Raw genomic sequence first — 20,477 nt, 5'->3', positions numbered from 1 at the left:
AGTGTTCGAGTTTGATTAATTATCTTGTACGTTCATTTATAGATTGTATGAATGGGGACCTTTGGCAGCCTTTTGTAAGACAATGCAGATGCATAAAGATGAGCAGCAGCCACCAGAATAATGCAGACATGTTCACCAGCTACTGCTAATTTCGTCCCACATCGGTTGCAAAGAGTGAGCGCATGCCTGTCAAACACTATAAAACAAGCAGGCTGTTATCATTTTTAGTCATACCTTTCTCGGCCTTTTGGCTAAGATCAAGTGTAGTATCTGTTCTTATCAGTTTAATATCTGATACGTGGGCCAATGGTCCACACGATATTAACTCTATTTGTTTTAGGTGAAGGCCCAATAAGGTAGCTTGCTGCCTGGACCTTAGCACGTCGCCTTGGTGTTGCACTATTGCCTCGGCCTGGCGTAACCTACCAATCCAAGTCCAAAGCTTTTAACCCGTTAGAAATTCCCTTTGGCCCTATTATGTTGAATGAAGTCTTAGCCCGCTTATTATATTTGAAAACATAAAGTTAATTATTTGAACATATATTATTCGTGTTATCGTGTATTGAGAATATATTATTTTACTTATTATTTATTGATCAAATCAATTCTACTTATTTTTATTAGTATTTTCTTATAATTTTTAAATTTGAACTTGTGTTTTCTAAATATATAAATTTTACATATTAATTCTAAATTTAATATTATGAAAAATTAAATTAAAAATAATTTCAATCAACTTGATTCATAAAATGGGTTTGTCGGATAGGAGTATAAAATCATATGCATTTAGTACACAAATAATGTACTTTCAACTAAAAAAAATTCACTTTTAGTTTCTTGACTATTGTACATGCATCAAATTTAGTCATTAATTATTAATATTTTCAAATTAGGCGCGGGACTATGTAATTTGCATCACATTTAATAGTCAAGGACCAAATGTGATACAAATTACATAGTTTGCACATAATTTGAAAATAGTAATAATCAAGGACCAAATATAATACAAATTACATAGACATGGCTTTCCCTGCAGATGCTTGAACACTGGAGACTTGATTTCTCCTTCCAGACCTTGAGCATTCCCTTAGCTTAAGAACTCTGAGGTAGAGAGAATCTTAATTTTTACATAAGTTTTTTTTTTTTGAATAGTTTTTACAGAAGGTTGGTTATAACTATCTCACATTCCATCAATGTGAGAAGTTATTAAGCAGTTGAATTGCTAGTTATCTTTAACTGGCCAATAGAATTATTTTATTATTAAACATAAATAAATATTTATAAGCCATAATAATAGGTCACACAGTAATAATAATTATTCTATCATATATGGCACCTAGGACTGTTGTGTTTGAGGATTTGCCTAAGACTTCAACACGGAAGATACATAAGTTTGTTTTCAGGCTGCTGCCTCACGAATTTCAAATTTTGTTTTAAAACTTCGGTTAATCGGTTAACCAACCGATTAATCAAAAAAAATGGTTCGGTTAATTCGAAAATAGAAACTTCGGTTCGATTAACGGTTAAAGGGTTTGACAAGTTAGGTTAATTCAGTTTTGATATTTCAGTTTGGTTAACCGAATGCACACCCCTAATTGTATAGAAGTGTTTTGGGCAGAAAGTTAAAATGGTCAGTACTTAGCTGGGCCTTTTTTTGTTCCAACGAATTCTAAATAAAGAGTTAGAAATAAAAAAAATGTTTATTAGTTCTTATATTATTTATTATTCTATATTATATTAGAATTATATTCTATTGAATGTTCGTAATATTTAAATATATTCAAATTGAATTTGACTCTCCCCACGAAAAACGATTTTGTGATGACCCTATTTTGAGTATCGAAATTCCCCTGTTCGACAAAAGGTATATTTGTATACAATAATCGGATTGTAGCGGGTATAGTTTAGTGGTAAAAGTGTGATTCGTTTTAATACCCTTTATACAGTTAAAGGATCCTTGGGCTTGGTTCGTATGCCGATCAAAAACTTTATTTCTAAAAAGGATTGAATCCTTTTTCTCTCAAAATGACCAAATTGTAACCTACTCCCTATCTATGCATAGTTACTTTCTCAACCTGAAGCACAAAGAGTCAACAGCCGGCACAAAGAGTCAACAGTCGCATTCACTGAGGCTCGAACCTAATCCCTTCCATGTGGGAGTGTAAACCAATTGCCACTAGACCACAAAGTCTTTGACTAGATTTGTGACATTAAAAATAAGAATAAAATTGGTATTTCACTTGAGTTGTGAAAATGATCTAAACATTATCATATCCTTATTGGAGTTGTATTTAGCCTCTTATAATGGAGTAGTATTAGAGAAGGAAAGCAAGTGAAATACCAGTTTTACCCATATTTTTAACATCCCAAACACCTATTTAATGGAGGGCAATAAATAATTACTTTTGAAATAATTGAGGAGGCTAATGTAGATATATGAATAATTTAGGAGGAAAATTGCTATAAGCTTACAATTAAGAGGAAAAATATGTCATTTTCCCTTTATTTTATTTAAAATTATTAAAATAAATTAAAAATAAAATTTTTTAGTGGGATGATTGCCATGTTAGCGGTAATCGGAGGAACAAGTCAATTTTAATTTAATTGCATAATTTTAGACTGTTCAATGACTCAATTGCAATTGGATGATCCAATTATATTTTCTTTTGTAGTTCAGTGGCGTATTTTATAATTATTCCTAGAAAATATTACAGGCCATTTAGTTTGCAAAACAATATTTGAGGAATGAATTGAAATTCCATTAAAAGGAAATTATCAGGAAGATTGATTCTATTGTTTAGTTGGTGGAAAAGAAATTACTTGAAATATTGATACTATTGTTTGGTTTGGTTTAGAATGTAAGGAATAATAAGTATAAAAAGCAATATCCATACCCTTACACAATAATAATAATAATAATAATAATAATAATAATAATAATAATAATGAAAGTTAGTTGTCCTACCAAGTGAGCAAAGAAAACAAATTTCACAGAAAACAAAATATATATTAATGTTTGTCAAAGAATTTTTTTTTCTTAAAATTAGAGAAATTGTACTTCCTGTGAAAAATAAATTTTATGAACCGAACAATAAAATATAATGTTTTCTCAAATTTTATTTTTCATCCAATCAAGCATATTCTAAGTGTATGTAAAAGATGTCTTGTGGACTTAGTTGTGGGTGCCACTTTCGTGCCCCAAAACAAACACTAGCTGCACGAAACTTCATGCAAATTATTGAAGTGGGTCTGACATTTAATTTCCAAAACCAAAAGTATGTTTCTTGTAATAATGTTTCAACTTTTCGTCGGAAAATTTGTGATTTCAATAAAAAGATAGCAGTCGTGTACAAATGCCATTGCTTCTAATTCCTTATACAACTTTTCTCTTGCAAATGCAGATGAAACCATTTCACATATGGCAGAAAACCAATATCTATGTACAGTGTCATGATACCTAGGAGTTGTTTATTTCAAGAGAAAAAAAGCCTCTTGGCTTTATAAAGCATCCTTATCAATGGAGTTTTTTCGCGGTTATTATTAAGGAGTTTTTGTAAATGTGATTAAAAAAGAGAAAATGGAAGGGGATGAAAAAAAGAATCTGATTTTAAAAAAAAAATGTCAGGAGCTCTGGACGCACTCAGCAGTGCACGTGCCCGCTGGGCTCAATTGTAAGGCGACCTTGTACATGTGAATTTAGTAACGCCTGGGTCCCATTTTCTGCCATAAACCCAAACCCTTACAGATGCTTCCCACTCCCTCTCTCTCCTCCCTTCTCTTATGCCAAGTTGGATGATTCTCTGACATAAACCACCAATTATGCATTAATGTGGATGCTCTAAGTAGCTAGCTTATAGATTTCCATTACAATTTTAAGAGACATGTTGTTGGATTTGACCCTTTATCAGCCTCTGCTCAAGAATTCCCGGCCCGTCCCAACACCTGTCATTAAGTGCACATACAGTTTTTGCTCTTAATGTTATTCGAACCTATAACGGATGAGCAAGTTTATTTCCTTATAAACCACCATTACATTTTCAAGAAGCATGGTGTTGGAATTGACTTTTCACTGACATCCACCCAATAATCCCCTAGCCACCAATTGATTATTGATGGACTTGGCCTTTACCGAGCCTCCGCCCAATAATCCTCGTAGCTCCGCCCAACACCCATGATGCATACGAAAGAATAGCCAAGAATCTTGCTTTTCTTATCCCATCTTTGTAATACTAAAGCAGCAAAAGAGGTCTTCACTTTCAAAATCCACCATAAAATGCAACATCACTGTATAATGCTAAATATATATGTGTTGGGAACTGAACTATATACCATAAGAAATTCCATTCATATATATAATAATCTGATTTACAATATAAGAGTCAAGAAATAAAATTAATTATTTAGGAAAGACTGATGATATGATAAACTACATACATACTATAACTCTATAAGAACTAGTAATAACATAATTAAGATGCATGGTAGCTATAGCAAGTATTAATTATCTTAAATTGAAGTGGAGCACTGAGTTCCCTGCTTAGAAATCAATGGACCAGATGGCATGGAAGCTCCAAAAGGCAAGATGGCAACACAGTTTACATTAAACCTATATTTCCCCGAAACCCAAGTCCCCACCTTCCATCTCAGCTTCCCATTCACCTTAAGCATCAAAACTAGCTGTCCAGCGCTCTGGTCACGCTGGACTTGATAGCTAAAAGAAGGAGCCACGGGGAGGCCATTCCCAGCCTGCAGGTAAGCCGAGAGAAGGTTAGCCTCCCCGTGGCCTTGATAGAAAGGCGGGAGAGAAGTATAGAGAGTGATCTGTTGCCCCTTGTAGGATGCATAAACTTGGATCTCGTCGTAGTAGATGCCCACTTTTGTGTTGGGATTCTTGGAGAGGAGGGTGAGTTGGATGGAGGAGTTGAGGAGGAGGCGAGGCGCGGAGAGGTTGAGCTGATAGATATCGGCTTGTGTGAGGGAGAATTGTGGCTTGGTGGGATGGAGAGTGAGCCACACAAGGAATATGAGGGAGAGGATAGAGAGGAGCAATGTGAAGATGGTGTAGAAGATCTTGTTCTTGATTCTCAACTTTTGAATGATGCTCAAGTCTCTCTTGCCACAGTGTTTTGGAGACTTGTTAATGTCTGTTATTTGAGACATATTTGCCAAGCTAAGTAGCCAAGGCCCAAGGGGGTGGGATAATAATATAGACTTTTGTTTACACTGCTAAGGAGGGGGTGGGATAAGGAGTAGTTGGTTTAGTTTACAATGCTAAGGAATAAGGGATGTTGGGGTTAAATAAATAAAGGGAAGTCCTACCTTCTAATCATGCACAACCAGTGGAAGAAAGAGGCAATTATTTGCTTTTTGACTACCAGATATTCCTGGTTAGTTGAGTGTTATCTTTTAGTTGCTCAATCAGTCAATTGTGGGCGTATCAATATGGTCACAATTGTTTGGCTAATTAATATTAGAGTTCTACTATGTACTTCCAAATTTCTCCCTGATATGACAGACTTTGATAAAATATTTTTTTCATGTAAGTCTCAATACAAGTGTCTACATCAAAATTTTGAGGGTGGGTGTAAAAGTTGGGAGTAGAAAACGAGAATACACAGCATTTTCTTCAATATTAATTGTTTTGTACTCGCATGAGCAACTCAGTTGGTCACATCGTAAAGTTTAGGAAGAATGATCAGAGATCAAGTCAAAGTGAGGGGGCTTCTTGTGTACAGTAAATAAAAGTCTATCTGACATTGACTGAGTTACCATGATTTACATCCTCATAGATGCTCTGTTTCTAAAACAATTACAATTATACTCTTTAGGAGCGTTTGGTTCACGGAATCTTAGATTACCCTAGGTAATAGGATTACCTCTAGGAAGGTAATGAGATATTTTGGGAATGTAAGATTACCTAATGTGTTTGGTTTGGATTGTGGAACATAATATTACCTTGTTTCGTTAAGGGTTATATTTTAGGTTATATGGGTCAATTTACCATAATACCCTCAATAATATTATTATATAAGGATTAGTTAACAAGGGCAAAGTTGGAATAGTTCAAGGTAATCTAAGATTATCTAAGAAAATGGGGGTAATCACATTACCTTGAAACATTACCGCCACATCAGCTTTGAGGTAATATAACATTACAAAGTAATCTCATAACCCGAACCAAACAAAGTAATATAACATTACTAGACTCAGATTACCATGTTAACGTAAGATTACCTGAACCAAACGCCCCCTTAGAAGCTTTAAATGAAATGGGTTCAAGACGTCAAGCAACTCCAACAACGTCAACCATAAGTAAAAGACAAATACTTGTAGGGGGAAAGACTTCAAAAACATGTTGCTGGCTTAACTCCAAAAATTTTAAGTCTATCATGTTGGTATTTTTAGCTTAAATTTAACTGACTATTTTGTGGTACAAATATATGTGGGATTCACTTCTGATTCCGATCCGGGTTAGAGTGGATTCGGATACTTCCTAGTGAAACAAATAGAGTGATATATTGTACGCTCAAAACGGATAATGAATAAATGAGAAATTGATTTTAAAAGTAGACTATTTGAGTTGGAAAATGAAGGTGAAAAATAAAAGCACTCGTCCTACATTTGTTTGAGAAATGAGTTTGCACCACTATATATACAAAAGTCTTTTAAACACCTGTTGAATTGTATAATATAGATGTTATTTATCTGAGCTTTCTCTCTTCCTTTGAATTTAATCTCTATAAATTATATATATTTGGTACATCGACTTAAAAATGTTAGTATTAATTAAGAATTGTATTACATATCCCTTACTCTTCATTCCCAAACATGATAACTAACAATCGATATGATATTTAGTAAGGAGACTTCTTTTTTCTACTTTTGTTTAATTTGATTGTCCTTTCAATACCTATATATGGTTAAAGTAGAGATAGTGATTGGGGATCACTAATGGCGATTTGCTTCTCTTTTCCAATGTAGGGTTGAGACATTTCCTATCATGAATATACATGCACTTGAGGGAGGGTATCCTCATCACCTCATGCAAAGTTTCTTCACAATAAAGTATATCTCCAAAGTTTTGCTCTTACTTTGTGTTAAATGTGATGGGGGTTGAGTGAAATAGAAGCTACATAGTAGATAGTGGATACCGGGATATCTTTTTCTATTCCATGCATCTAGAATCCCAAGGTGATATATGGAACACTTTTTGGAATAATTGGAAATTTAAAAAAAAAATTATTGAGGCTTGAAAGTGTCCAGAGATAGGATAGTAATTTCTTAATTTTCATAATTTTAATTTTATATTCCTTTTTTAAAAAACTCATAAATGATATAATATTTTTTAACAAAATAGTACATATTTTTATAACAATGTCTATTAAATTTTTGTTTATTATATTGTTTATGAATTTTTTATTAAATAATGAAAGGAAATTAATATAATAAAATTATTAAATTATCCTTGATTACTAAATTATATGACTAAATGTAGCCAAATTCAAATTTAAAAATTAAATAAGAATAAGGTTCAAATTGGTCACTAAATGTAACCTAAAAGTAAATTAGGCCACTGAACAAAAAAAAATGCAATTAGGCCACTGAACACTTCAAATGTATGCAAATTCACCTAATAGCAGGTTACCATCCATTTCATGAGCTTACTTGCTTACATGGACAATGAACTGACATTTTAAAATAAATTTTTAATAATAACTATTAAAATAAAATATTAAAATAATTTTAAAAATTGAAAAAAAAAACACACACCATAATAAAGAAAAAGTTGTTTTGTGAAAGAAGTTTACTTTCCGTACATAATAATAATAATAATAATAATAATAATAATAATAATAAATAAATAAATAAATCAATCAATCAAATTTGATTCATCCACATGTTTCTATTAAGGGGAGGGGGTGGCCGCAAGTGTTTTATTATTATTATTTTTTTAAATTTTTAAATTTTTATTTTAATAATTTATTATTAAAAATTATTTAAAAATGGCAACTCACCATCCACATAAGCAAATAACCTGATGAAATGCATGGTAACCTGCTATCAGGTGAAATTGCATACATTTGGACTGTTCAATGGTCTAATTACATTTTTTTTTATTAGTGGCCTAATTTCACTTTTAAGTTATGTTCAATGGCCAATTTGAACTTTATTCCAATTAAGTACTCCGTATAAAAATACTACAACAATAGGGGCTAGACTAAGCAAGACTAAACATAGAAATTTCTCTCCCTTAGCTTATTATTAACCTTTCCACTTCATTGAAATAGCAAATTATATGGTGTATTATGGTCTACATTGCAATGTAGATAATTCATAAATGTTTATATTTTGTATATAAATATTCATTTTTAATGTACTGGAAGTTCATTTTTAATAGTACGGAGTATTATTTATATATAAAAGATTATATATATATAAGTTAATGATAGTAATTATATTTTTTAATAAAAAAAATTCTTGTGTAATGTTAATTTGTAGATTATTTTCTCTCTCTTATATTGCTACTCATAAATTCTTTTTAAATTTGCTTATTCTTTTTTCTTTTCCCTTTAAATTTTCAACACAGTTAAATAACATCATTAAACATAATAACTTGTAAATTATGCTTACTTTTTTTAAAATTCTCTTCAATATTACATTCCTTCAATTCTTTATACATACTATATTAATTATATTTATATCTTTTTCTCCTTTATACTTTTTAAACTTTTTTTCTTGTAATATATAGTCACACTATACGCGCGTTTTATAACTAAGTTTTAAGTATAGGACCAACCTTTTAAATAGAATAAACGTCAACACTAATTCGCAAATTATATCGTGGACCGTGGTCCACAATGCATTGTGGACCGCGATCCCAAAACGACGTCGTTTTGATTAATGAAAACGGACGGATGAATTCGCGCCACTCACTTTCTTTTCATATATACTGCATTTACATTTCAACACAACTTCAGTTACATTTCAACACAACTGCAGTTACATTTTGATATAACTACTGTTTCATTCGATAATATAAAAACACAAAAGTGAAACTGTTATTCAGTATCTGTTCATATACAATGCAGTTACATTTCAACACAACTACAGTTACATTTTGATATAACTACAGTTTCATTCGATAATATCAAACACAAATGTGAAACTGTTATTCAGTATCTGTTCATATACACTGCAGTTACATGTCAACACAACTACAGTTCCATTTTGATATAACTACTGCTTCATTCGATAATATCAAACACAAAGGTGAAACTGTTATTCAGTATCTGTTCATATACACTGCAGTTACATGTCAACACAACTACAGTTCCATTTTGATATAACTACTGCTTCATTCGATAATATCAAACACAAAGGTGAAACTGTTATTCAGTATCTGTTCATATACACTGCAGTTACATGTCAACACAACTACAGTTCCATTTTGATATAACTACTGCTTCATTCGATAATATCAAACACAAAGGTGAAACTGTTATTCAGTATCTTTTCATATACACTGCAGTTACATTTCAACACAACTACAGTTACATTTTGATATAACTACAGTTTCATTCGATAATATCAAAACAAATATAAGGCAGTATCTTTTGGAATGAGCTGTAGTGTCAATTACGGGGCTCCGTCTCCCACTTGCTAAAACAACGTCGTTTTGGGACCACGGTCCACAATGCATTGTGGACCGCGGTCCACGATATAAGAACTGACACTAATTAGTTGATATGGGAAAATAAAATAAAAGAATATTGAAGAGATGATTGGAAAACTTAATTGGGCCATTATTAACACTGGGTATTGATTGAGGTGTGTACAAATTAAAAGAAGATGAAGACATTAATGGAGATCGAATCTGAAGAAAATGACTTCTACAGAAGGCCGTGTTGCTGCCGTGTTGAACTCACCCTGTAAAGCTTTGGGTGTTTACTTTTTGGTTAAGGAAAGTAGCATTATATTTTTGCTCCTTTTTTATTTATTAATATCATCAAAGGGCCAATAGCAGCTGGCTATATGGCATGATTCATTATATATAGTTTTGTGATATATGATATAAAAATTTAATGGTTGGTCTCGTGAAAAACTGCCTCACATAAGACTGATAATATTTTTTAACAAAAATGTTATACTTTTTATTGACTCATAAACAAATACTCCGTATTCGATTTTTGTTAAAAGGTATTGGGGATATTTGTCAATTAACTGATAACGGATAGTTAATGTTAGTTGGTTTGACCAGCTAATAATATTAGCTAGTTATAGAAAGGTATTTGATAAATTAGCAGTTTACTCTTAATTAATTGATTACAGGTAAAATGAAATATATGGGTATAAGTATATTGTGCTATTTACTTAAGACTTAAGTCTTACGTATTTTTACAATTTATTATTATCGGTTGTATTATTATTAATTACGTTTTAACTATTAATTTTAACTTTTATTATTATTAATAATGTTATAATTGTAAATAAATACTATGTAAATAATAATAATTCAATACTAAAAATATATTTTCAAAAAAAATAAAATTAATAATAATTCAATTAACACAATACCTCCCCCCCCCCCCACACACATATATATATATATTAAAAAGAAAAAATACATTTGAAAACCAAATAAGAAGCAAAAATACTTTTGAAAAAGATTTTTTTAATAGGCGCTATGTCTCTATGATAAAGGAAATATGATGACTTGATGATCAGCAATTTGATGTTAACCTTAAGGTAAAAAATTATGTGAGATAGTCTCGCGGGTCTAAATCCGTGAGATATGTCGAATCTTTGATTAATGAGGTAAAAGATCCAATTCATTAGTCAAAGATCCGACCTGTCTCACAGATTGAGACACATGAGACCGTCTCACATAAGTGTTATCCTAACCTTAATTAATTATTTAGCTAAATTCATTAGTGAATTTGACCAATTAATTACATTAACCATGAGTTGTTTGAACTTTTATTGCAAAGTCACATTTAAAGATATTTCGTATGTTTCATTTAAAGATATTAGTACAATTAATAAGGAGGTATGTGTAAAATTAGAAGGATTGCCTTTTATATACATTCCAAAAAGAAAAAACTTTTTATCAAAACACATATAGTCAAAACATTTGAGAAAATAAAAAGTTGTTTATCAAATACTAAAGTTAACCTTTTGACCTAGACAAATTGATCGACCAAATATCTGTTGTTTAGTCCCTAAAGCACTCAGCTCTTTCCTCTCACCATAAAGTAACATTTAAAAAAAATGTATTATTTAGCATGTAAAAATTTGCATACAATGGTTTATTGGTTTTTACCATTAATTTATTTTCTAGGTTTAGTGTACCACTTTCATTAGAATAGTTATTTGATTCTTGGAACAATCCCTAACCAAGTTAGTCGAAAGTTAATAATTATAATATTTTAAGTTTAACTTCCCGTGAAATGGTTTGTTAGTTTTAACTTCTTTAGCATATCATATTGATCTCATTGAAATTGGAAAGTAATATATGTGCAATCATATTTAATTAACTTCTTTTCTACGTCTAGCGTATTCTTTTTTTAGGGTGTATTTGGAAACTAGAAAAATGATTTTTGGAAAATGAGTCATTTTTTAGAAAATATTTTTATTTATAGTGTTTTGTTGCATTTTAGAAAGTTGTCTTAGTGTGTTGGTTCTTTTTTCAGAAAATTAGAAGAACTATATAATTAAACATTATAATTTTTGTTTAGAATATAACAACATTTATAATAATAATAATAATATAAATGGTGGTGGTAGTGGTAGTAGTGTGGTACGTGTTGGTGGTGAAGGTGATGGTAGTAGTAATGGTGGCTGTATAGTGGTGATCAATACACAACACGATGGGAAGCCTTAAAGAGCCAAAAACTCATTCATTTAAAGAGCCTTACAGCACGTTTGGTTCACGGAATGAATTTGGAGGGAATAAGAATAGTATTCCACAAGGAATGAAATAGGTAAGGAATAGAATATGAATTGTATTCTATTGTTTGGTTCGCTGAAAGAATAGACTTTAGGAATTGTATTCCAGTGTTTGGTTGGTTAAAGAAATAGAAATAGAATAGATTTTAAAGACATAAATACCCTTATACAAAATAGTAATAATAATACATTTATATACATACATTATATTTATTAAATATAAATATAAAATAAATTATAAAAGGTATTTTTAGTATTTTCAATATAAAAGCTATTCCCAAAGGCATGGGAATAGCTAATACCATAGCACCCCTAGGAATGGCTATTCCCTTTGCAAAGGTAATAGCTCATTCCTAGGAATGTTATTCCCATGGCAAATTGATCGGACCAAACAATGGAATAGGTCTATTCCAAGAAATGCTATTCCATTCCTGACTTATCCATGAACCAAACATGCCATAAGTCAGATTGATTCTATTATATTAATTGGCCACAAGCAAATGGTCTGGCATGCCTATAAGCTACATCCCTTTCAAGTTTTTTCTTCTATCTTTTGTTTTTCTTTGTTTTTTTGTTTTTTTGTTTTTTTTGGAATACACATCCCTTTCAAGTATAAATTATAGCACTAGAAATCCCATTTCTCTCTTCTTCTTCTTCTTCCCTTTTTTCTTTTTTTCATATCTATGTTTGTGGGTCTTGGATTGAAAAAAAAAAATAAAATAAAATAAAATCACAACCATATTTGATGTGGCATCACATCATCTTTCAAACCCTATAATTATAGGCAAATTATGCTGTGGACCCAGGTCCACCTTGCAAGGTGGACCTGGGTCCAAAACTACGTCGTTTTGTCTCTTATTTTTTTTTTTAAATTAGTAAATACATTACTGAATTATAGTTGCCAAAAAATGTGTGAATGTAGAGGTTTCAAAGTATGAATGTAGAGTATAGAAATCGTGAATGTAGACTTATGATTGTGTGAATGTAGAGTTGCCTAGAAATGTGTGAATGTAAAGGTTTCAAAGTGTGAATGTAGAGTATAGAAATTGTGAATGTAGAGTTATGCATGTGTGAATCTGTAATAGAGTTAAGAAGTTATAGCAACTTGTAGCCTTGTAATGTGTGAATGTGGAGTTCTTAAGTTGTGAATATAGAGTACAGGACCTGTGAATATAGGGTTTTGAATGTGTGAATGCATAACAGTGGTAATATAGTTACTAAACATATAATCCTGTAATGTGTGAATGTAGAGTTTACAAAGTGTGAATGTACAGTATAGTGTATGTGAATGTAGAGTATAATGTATGTGAATGTAGACCCAGGTCCACCTTGCAATGTGGACCTGGGTCCACGGCATAACAATCCATAATTATATTGTCCACAAAGCAGAAAGCGTGTAATTTCATTGATCCAATTATGAATTGAAAAATATTACTTTTACTCCAAAAATTTACTTCTAATAATTTTTATTCCTATCTGTATTCAAATTTTATTGGAAGAAAAAAAATAGATAAACATCATGATCTCCTATTATATTAAACAATCAAAGTATCTCTCATCATAGGAAATATGAAATAAGAGTACATGTAGAATTACTCTTATCAATTATTTTTCTATGTACTTGTTCCAACTTTCTTTCAATACTTCATTAAATATGACATGACATTGTTGCTTGACTCGCGTGACCGAGAAGCCGTGCTTTGATGCTCTGATCTTTAGGAAATTTACAACCCTTCTCCCCTTATTTATCTATTTTGTAGGTCTAACTATTTCATATCACTAGCTATATAATCTCATCTTCTATAACCTTCATTTTTCTATAATATAATTTCATATTTATAGAAAATGTTTAAGAAAGTATTTCAATATATATATACATACATATATATACATATACATATACATATACATATATATATATATATATATATATATATATATATATATATATATATATAGTGGCGGATCTACTGTGGGGGCAGTGGGGGCGGCTGCCCCTGTCACCCCCACCCACACCTATATATTTCTCTTGTATATATATGTATGTATAGTACCTGTTTTAGGCAATTCCTCTTGCTTTTAACTCCTCTTGTTCTGGGCAACTCCTCTTGCTTTTAACTGCTTCATTTTCTTTACTTCTTTTATGGCTGCACTTTGTTATATATATATATATATATATAGGCCCTGTTTGGTAAATAATCAGCCTATCAGACAATTTTGGCTTATTTGACTACTATTAGTTGTTTGGTTAATAGCCATGTTTGGTAAATGGCTGTTGGTTGTTTGGGTTAGAAGGTATGATTTGTTGATAATATTAGCTAATTGTAGAAAGTTGTTTGATAGATTAGCTGTTAGCTAATAGCTGTTTGATATAATTTCTTTTCTCAAAAAGTTATCTGAAAAGGCTGCTTTGAGTAGCCTTTTGAATTTTAGCATTTTGGAGTTACAAAATGCTTATTAACCAAACAACTAATAGTGGTCAAATAAGCCAAAATTGGCTGATAGACTGATTATTTACTAAACAGGGCCAATAAGCTTTTTGTAACTCTAAAATGCTAAAATTCAAAAGGCTACTCAAAGTAGCCTTTTCAATTAGCTTTTTGAGAAAAGAAATTATACTAAACAGCTATCAACTAACAGCCAATTTATCAAACAACTTTCTACAATCAGCTAATATTATCAACAAATCATACCTTCTAACCCAAACAACCAACCCAATCAGCCAACAACCATTTACCAAACAGGGCCAATTTTTTTTTATGTAATTTATAATGTATTTTCTATTTAAATTATTTTATCAAATTAATTATGTTATAACTTTTTTATATTAATAAATAGATATATAATTTATAATGTGTTTTCTATTTGAATTATTTTATACAATTAATTATTTTTCATATTTTGTTATGAGTATTTTTATAAAATTTTGATGTGTTTTACTCTTCGCTTATATACAACAAGTCTATGACTATATTTCCTAAATGTTTTATGGTTTAAGAAAAATTTTCGCCCCCACTAACTAAAATTTCTGGATCCGCCACTGTGTGTGTATATATATATATATATATATATATATATATATACACACACACACACACACACATGTGCGCGCGCGCACACACATGCACACTAGTTTTTCACGTGCATTACGCGAATAAGATCATGCCCAATGTTTATTTATAAATAAGTACTTTAAAGTATATCAATGCAATACTATATAGGAGATGTTCATGGATATGTAATTGAATGTTGAATTTATTTATTTAAATTAGTAATTCAAAATATGTATATGAATGCAAGATAATATAAGAGGGGTTGTTTATAATTGTCACTAAAATAAATGTTTGCAACTTTGTAATAACGTTAGTCTAAATACTTAGTCTATAAATGATAGTCTAAATAAATACTACTTTTGGTTTGAATTTCTTTAACTCTTCCTAATTCTTTTTTTTGGGTAGCATTGTCATTCTCTTCATCATTAGTACTTGACTTTTTCTTATTTTTTTTTTTTATTATAGTGTGTCATGTGCAATTATAGAAAATAAAGACAATATATATAACTAATTAAATTATAACTTTTTTAAAAATTTTTTATAATGTATAAATTTTATTTAAATAAAGGCATTGTAGACATCTAATTTTAAATTAAATAAATGCATATGTATTGTTTTTGTTGTAGCTACTAATTTATTTAATTTAATAAGAGTAACAAAGTGAGAGATTTACTTTTCATCCACAACAATGAAATTGATTTTTTTTCATTCGTTGTTGAGACAAATTGTTTTGGGAGTTTGTCAATGACAATTGCTGCAATTGTTGTCAATAAAGGATGATGATAAATTATTCAAAATATATGGTTACAATAGATATTGTTATAATGATACAGTAAAAATTAATTTACAAATTTCTTTAGAAGTTTTCATGCATTAAAATTCTGAGAATGATGTGTAAACTTGCTCAATTGGAGCTAGTGGGGGTGTCAACATTGTCAATTATTTAGAAAATGGTCTTACAGTTTAGAGTCATGTAGTTGTATTTGTGATCAACAACTGTAGTTGTACTTCCAAACACCTTTGAATGAAGTTGACAAACAAGCTCCGGTTGCTACTTTATTTAATGATCAAGGTACGGGTTGGGATATGAATCGTATTACGAATATTTTCAATGATCGTGATGCTAAGTTGATTTTGAACATTCCCATTAGCATACAAAAACCTCAAGTCTCTTGGTATTGGTATTGGGATCAAAAAGACGATTATAAGTCTTTGTTGACAGTTAAAATTTGTTAATTTTAATTACTTTTAATATTATTAAATTTTAATATATTTGGATAGTATTGATATTATCTAATTTGTTAAATAGATAATATCAAAAGAGTTTGAACTTATCAAAACTCTTCTATCCTACAGTTATAAATAGGAGCTTTTATTTCTATGTAAACATCCTGGGAAAATCATAATAAAAGCCTCGTGATCTTGAAAGTAAAAGCCCAAGCTTCTCCATGCCCATCATATTGCTCTAAACACTATTGAAGATCAAGCCATATGAACCCGGAGGCCCTTCAATGAAGAACAAGCAATATATACAAGCCCTTCTTTGAAGATCAAGCCACTAGAAATCCGGAGGCCCTTTAATAGAGTGTTTAGGCATCCAATTGAAGAATCAGAGGACCATCTATCCAGAGATATTGCAACCACACCCATATTGATATACTACATGTAATAGGAATTTTGAATCCCATATATATATATATATATATATATATATTCATAGGCACATATCCTTCAACCAATATGGGGGCAAACCCCATATGAAATTTGAAATGGAGGAAGCTAAAAGATACTCCTTGGCACGAGTTAAAACGGCATCATATCTCCTTGGCACGAGTTAAGACGGCCACATATCTCCTTGGCACGAGTTAAAAAGGCCTCATATCTTTCCAGATACTCCTTGACACGAGTTTAAAATGGCCTCATATCTTTAATTATCGACATATGAGCATATGAGTTGTAGTGTCGAGACTTCCTTGCACTACATACATACTCTCGAGTGGTGTATGCTCTCAAGTGGTGTACAAGCAAGTTTCGAGTGGGCATTTGTTGAGACTGAAAATTTGATAATTTTAATTTTTTTAATATTATTAAATTTTAATATATTTGGATAGTATTGATATTATCCAATTTGTTAAATAGATAATATCAAAAGAGATTGAACTTATCAAAACTCTTCTATCCTACAGCTATAAATAAGAGGTTTTATTTCTTTGTAAACATCTTGGAAAATCATAATAAAAGTCTCGTGATCTTGAAAGTAAAAGCCCAAGCTCCTCCATGCCAATCATATTGCTCTAAGCCCTATTGAGGATCAAGCTATACGAACCCGGAGGCCCTTCAATGAAGAACAAGCAATATATACAAGCCTTTCTTTGAAGATCAAGCCACTAAAAATTCGGAGACCCTTTAATAGAGTGTTTATGCACCCAATTGAAGAATCAAAGGATCATCTATCCAGAGATATTGCACCCACACCCATATTGATACTTAACATGTAACAGGAATTTTGAATTCGATATATATATATATATATATATATATATATATATATATATATTCAGAATTTCTTTTTTCACAGTCGTGTTATAAACGACTGAATGACATTGTGACTAATGATCGGCCTTGGTCTAAAATTTGAAATTTGGAAATACCACCCAAAGTCAAACATTTTTGTTGGCAACTAGCCTCTTCTTTTTTTCCTAATAGAGATGCTCTAAACTCAAAACATATTCATTGCTCACTAGTTTGCCATATGTGCAGGAGAGAAAATGAGAGTGCTTGTCATATTTTTGTCCACTGTACAAAGGCTATGAAAATCTGGAACCTAATTGGTCTACCGAGCTCTAGTTCTACCCACGGTAATAATGTTATTGCATGGTTTTGTTACTACATTAGGGTCTTGAATGGAGTATTGCTTTCTAAGTTTGTAATGACATGTTAGGGAATATGGGGTAGTAGAAATGAATATGTTTTGAAAGGTGTGGTTTTTGACCTACATGTGATTTGTTTACGCTGAAACTTGAAGGGCAATCTCATACCAGAAGGAGTGAAAGACATTCGGGGGATAAGAACTTTGGTACTTCATGTGTCCCATTAACTATTCTTGCTTCGACAATGTGATTTGCCAATCTTGTGGCGATGAGATGTGTACCGTTGCAAAGACCAAGAGGGTGGTCTATGTTCCGCAGAAACATAACAGGTGCACCAACCTTTAATGTCAATGAATGATTAGGGAGTCCAAACAATCTCAAACTATTTAGAAATTCAAGAGTGCGTACTTTTGATAGATTTTCACCGTTTGATTCTCGACTATTGTGGCATTATCACATTTAGTCCTATTCTTTTAATTTTGCCATATTACATCCCTGACTTTGAACAACTTTCACTTTTAGTCCTCAACTTGGCGTTGCCACATTTAGTCCTATTCTTTTAATTTTGCTATATTCCATCTATGACTTTGAGTAACTTCCAGTTTTAGTCTTCGACTATTATGACATTGCCACATTTAGTCATATTCTTTTCATTTTTTCATATTACATTCATGACTTTCATTTGATTGCCACCATTATTCTTCCGTTAAAAATTTCATTATTTTACCGTTAGAAATATGAGTTACGATATTGAAACAAAAGAATATATAAAAGAATAGGACTAAATGTGACAATGTCACAATAGTCGAGGACTAAAAGTGGTAGTTGTTCAAAGTCAGGGATGTAATATGACAAAATTAAAAGAATAGGACTAAATGTGGCAATGTCACAATAGTCAAGGACTAAAAATGAAATTTGCTCTTTAGAATATTGCACAAACCTTAATAGTATAAGACTGTTTTGGGCGGAAGGTTAAAATGGAAGATTTTGTTTTTATTAATAGAATAGATTACATTGCAGGAAAGTATATGTACTCTAATATTACGATTAGTAATTTAATCTAGAATTGTATTACGAATAGGAAAGTAAGAAAGAATATATATATATATATATATATATATATATATATATATATATATATATATATAATATTACGCAAAACTTAATTGTATAGGAGTGTTTTGAGCAGGAAGTTAAAATTGATGATTTTATTTTTATTAATAGTATATATAGATTTGGGATGTTAAAAATAAGAATAAAATTGGTATTTCACTTGCGTTAGTTGTGATAATGATCTAAACATTATCCTGATTGGAGTTGTATTTAGCCTCTTATAATGGAGTAGTATTAGAAAAGGAAAGCAAGTGAAATACCACATCCCCTCTCTCTCTCTCTCTCTCTCTCTCTCTCTCTCTCTCTCTCTCTCTCTCTCTATATATATATATATATATATATATATATATATATAGGGCCGTATTTGAACATGTATAACATGTGCGACCGCACTGGGCCTCCAATTTTTGGGGGCCCCATATTAAAAGAAAAAATTATATGTATATATAGTTTACAAAAATTTAGGCTAAATGTATAAAGATTGCACCAATTTGTGACAAGATAAAATTGAGCCCAATTGACAATTGCTTTAAAAACCTACACACACACACACACACACACACACACACACACACACACACACACACACACATATATATATATATATATATATATATATATATATATATATATATATATATATATTTCTTAATCCAAAAACATTGCCAATTCTGTTCGGAAATTATATTTCATAAATCATAATCCCATTTCAATTAGACAATTAGCAAATTCTCAATTCCCAACCCTATAAAGTACAACAATACCGTAACGGAATTCAACAATTTGACAATTCCTAATTCACAATTCACAATTCGGTAATTTCGTAGATCGCAGACTTTGCAACTCAACTGATTATTCAATTCTTCTTGATCACATAAACTCTCGAGTTTCAAGTTCTTCAATTCTCTTAACAGATAATTAAAATTACGTATTTTTCATAATTTTTGTTTATTGTTTTAAGAATTTGTTTCTTGATTAATTATTTATTTATAGAGTTTCTAAATAAATTCTTTTTTTTTCCTTATGAATTTATAATTATGTATTCTACAAAATATACATCTGGGTCTGAGAAGCGTAAAAAGATGATTTTGTGTCTAAATGTGCACGACGCATATCACTTTTTAAATAAAATTTTATATGTATTTTTATAACAACTATTATTTATATAGAAATTACTCGAAAAAAAAAGGGTCCAAATTAAGATATGGCACAGGGCCCCAATTTTTATTGGAACGGCCCTATATATATATATATATATATATATATATATAAAAGCATGTGATGAATGTTAATTAGTTTTCTGACATTGATGAGCTCGTGTTTTTGAAGTTTGCTATTTTTTTTTTGTTTTTGAATACTACTAATTCTATTACAATGCATTATCTGTTCATAACTACTTTCTCAACCTATTGAACCTATTGAAGTTTGCTATTTTGATTATTGTTAATTGACATGAAGCATATTATATGATATTATTTAGGATTGTATTACGTTT

At 30.7% G+C, this 20,477-nt stretch overlaps 1 protein-coding gene and 1 non-coding gene across 2 annotated transcripts; one reads left to right on the top strand and one right to left on the bottom strand.

The window, feature by feature from the left end:
- The first annotated feature begins 230 nt into the window (after positions 1-230).
- LOC116014534 lies at positions 231-426 on the top strand. The gene has a single exon (XR_004097405.1). It is a non-coding gene; the product is annotated as a U2 spliceosomal RNA (small nuclear RNA).
- A 3,898-nt stretch (positions 427-4,324) lies between these two features.
- Positions 4,325-5,252, bottom strand: LOC116014090 (NDR1/HIN1-like protein 26). The gene has a single exon (XM_031254084.1). It carries the CDS (start codon positions 5,158-5,160, stop codon positions 4,507-4,509), a length of 654 nt encoding a protein of 217 aa, XP_031109944.1. The 5' UTR covers positions 5,161-5,252; the 3' UTR covers positions 4,325-4,506.
- Positions 5,253-20,477: the final 15,225 nt, after the last annotated feature.

The sequence above is a fragment of the Ipomoea triloba genome, chromosome 3, assembly GCF_003576645.1.
Source record: "Ipomoea triloba cultivar NCNSP0323 chromosome 3, ASM357664v1".
NCBI lineage: Eukaryota > Viridiplantae > Streptophyta > Magnoliopsida > Solanales > Convolvulaceae > Ipomoea > Ipomoea triloba.
This window is presented reverse-complemented; position numbering and strand designations above follow the sequence as displayed.

What these genes read in the sequence shown, in the direction of transcription:
- LOC116014090 (XM_031254084.1), bottom strand. Translation starts at nt 5,160, where the DNA reads ATGTCTCAAATAACAGACATTAACAAGTCTCCAAAACACTGTGGCAAG.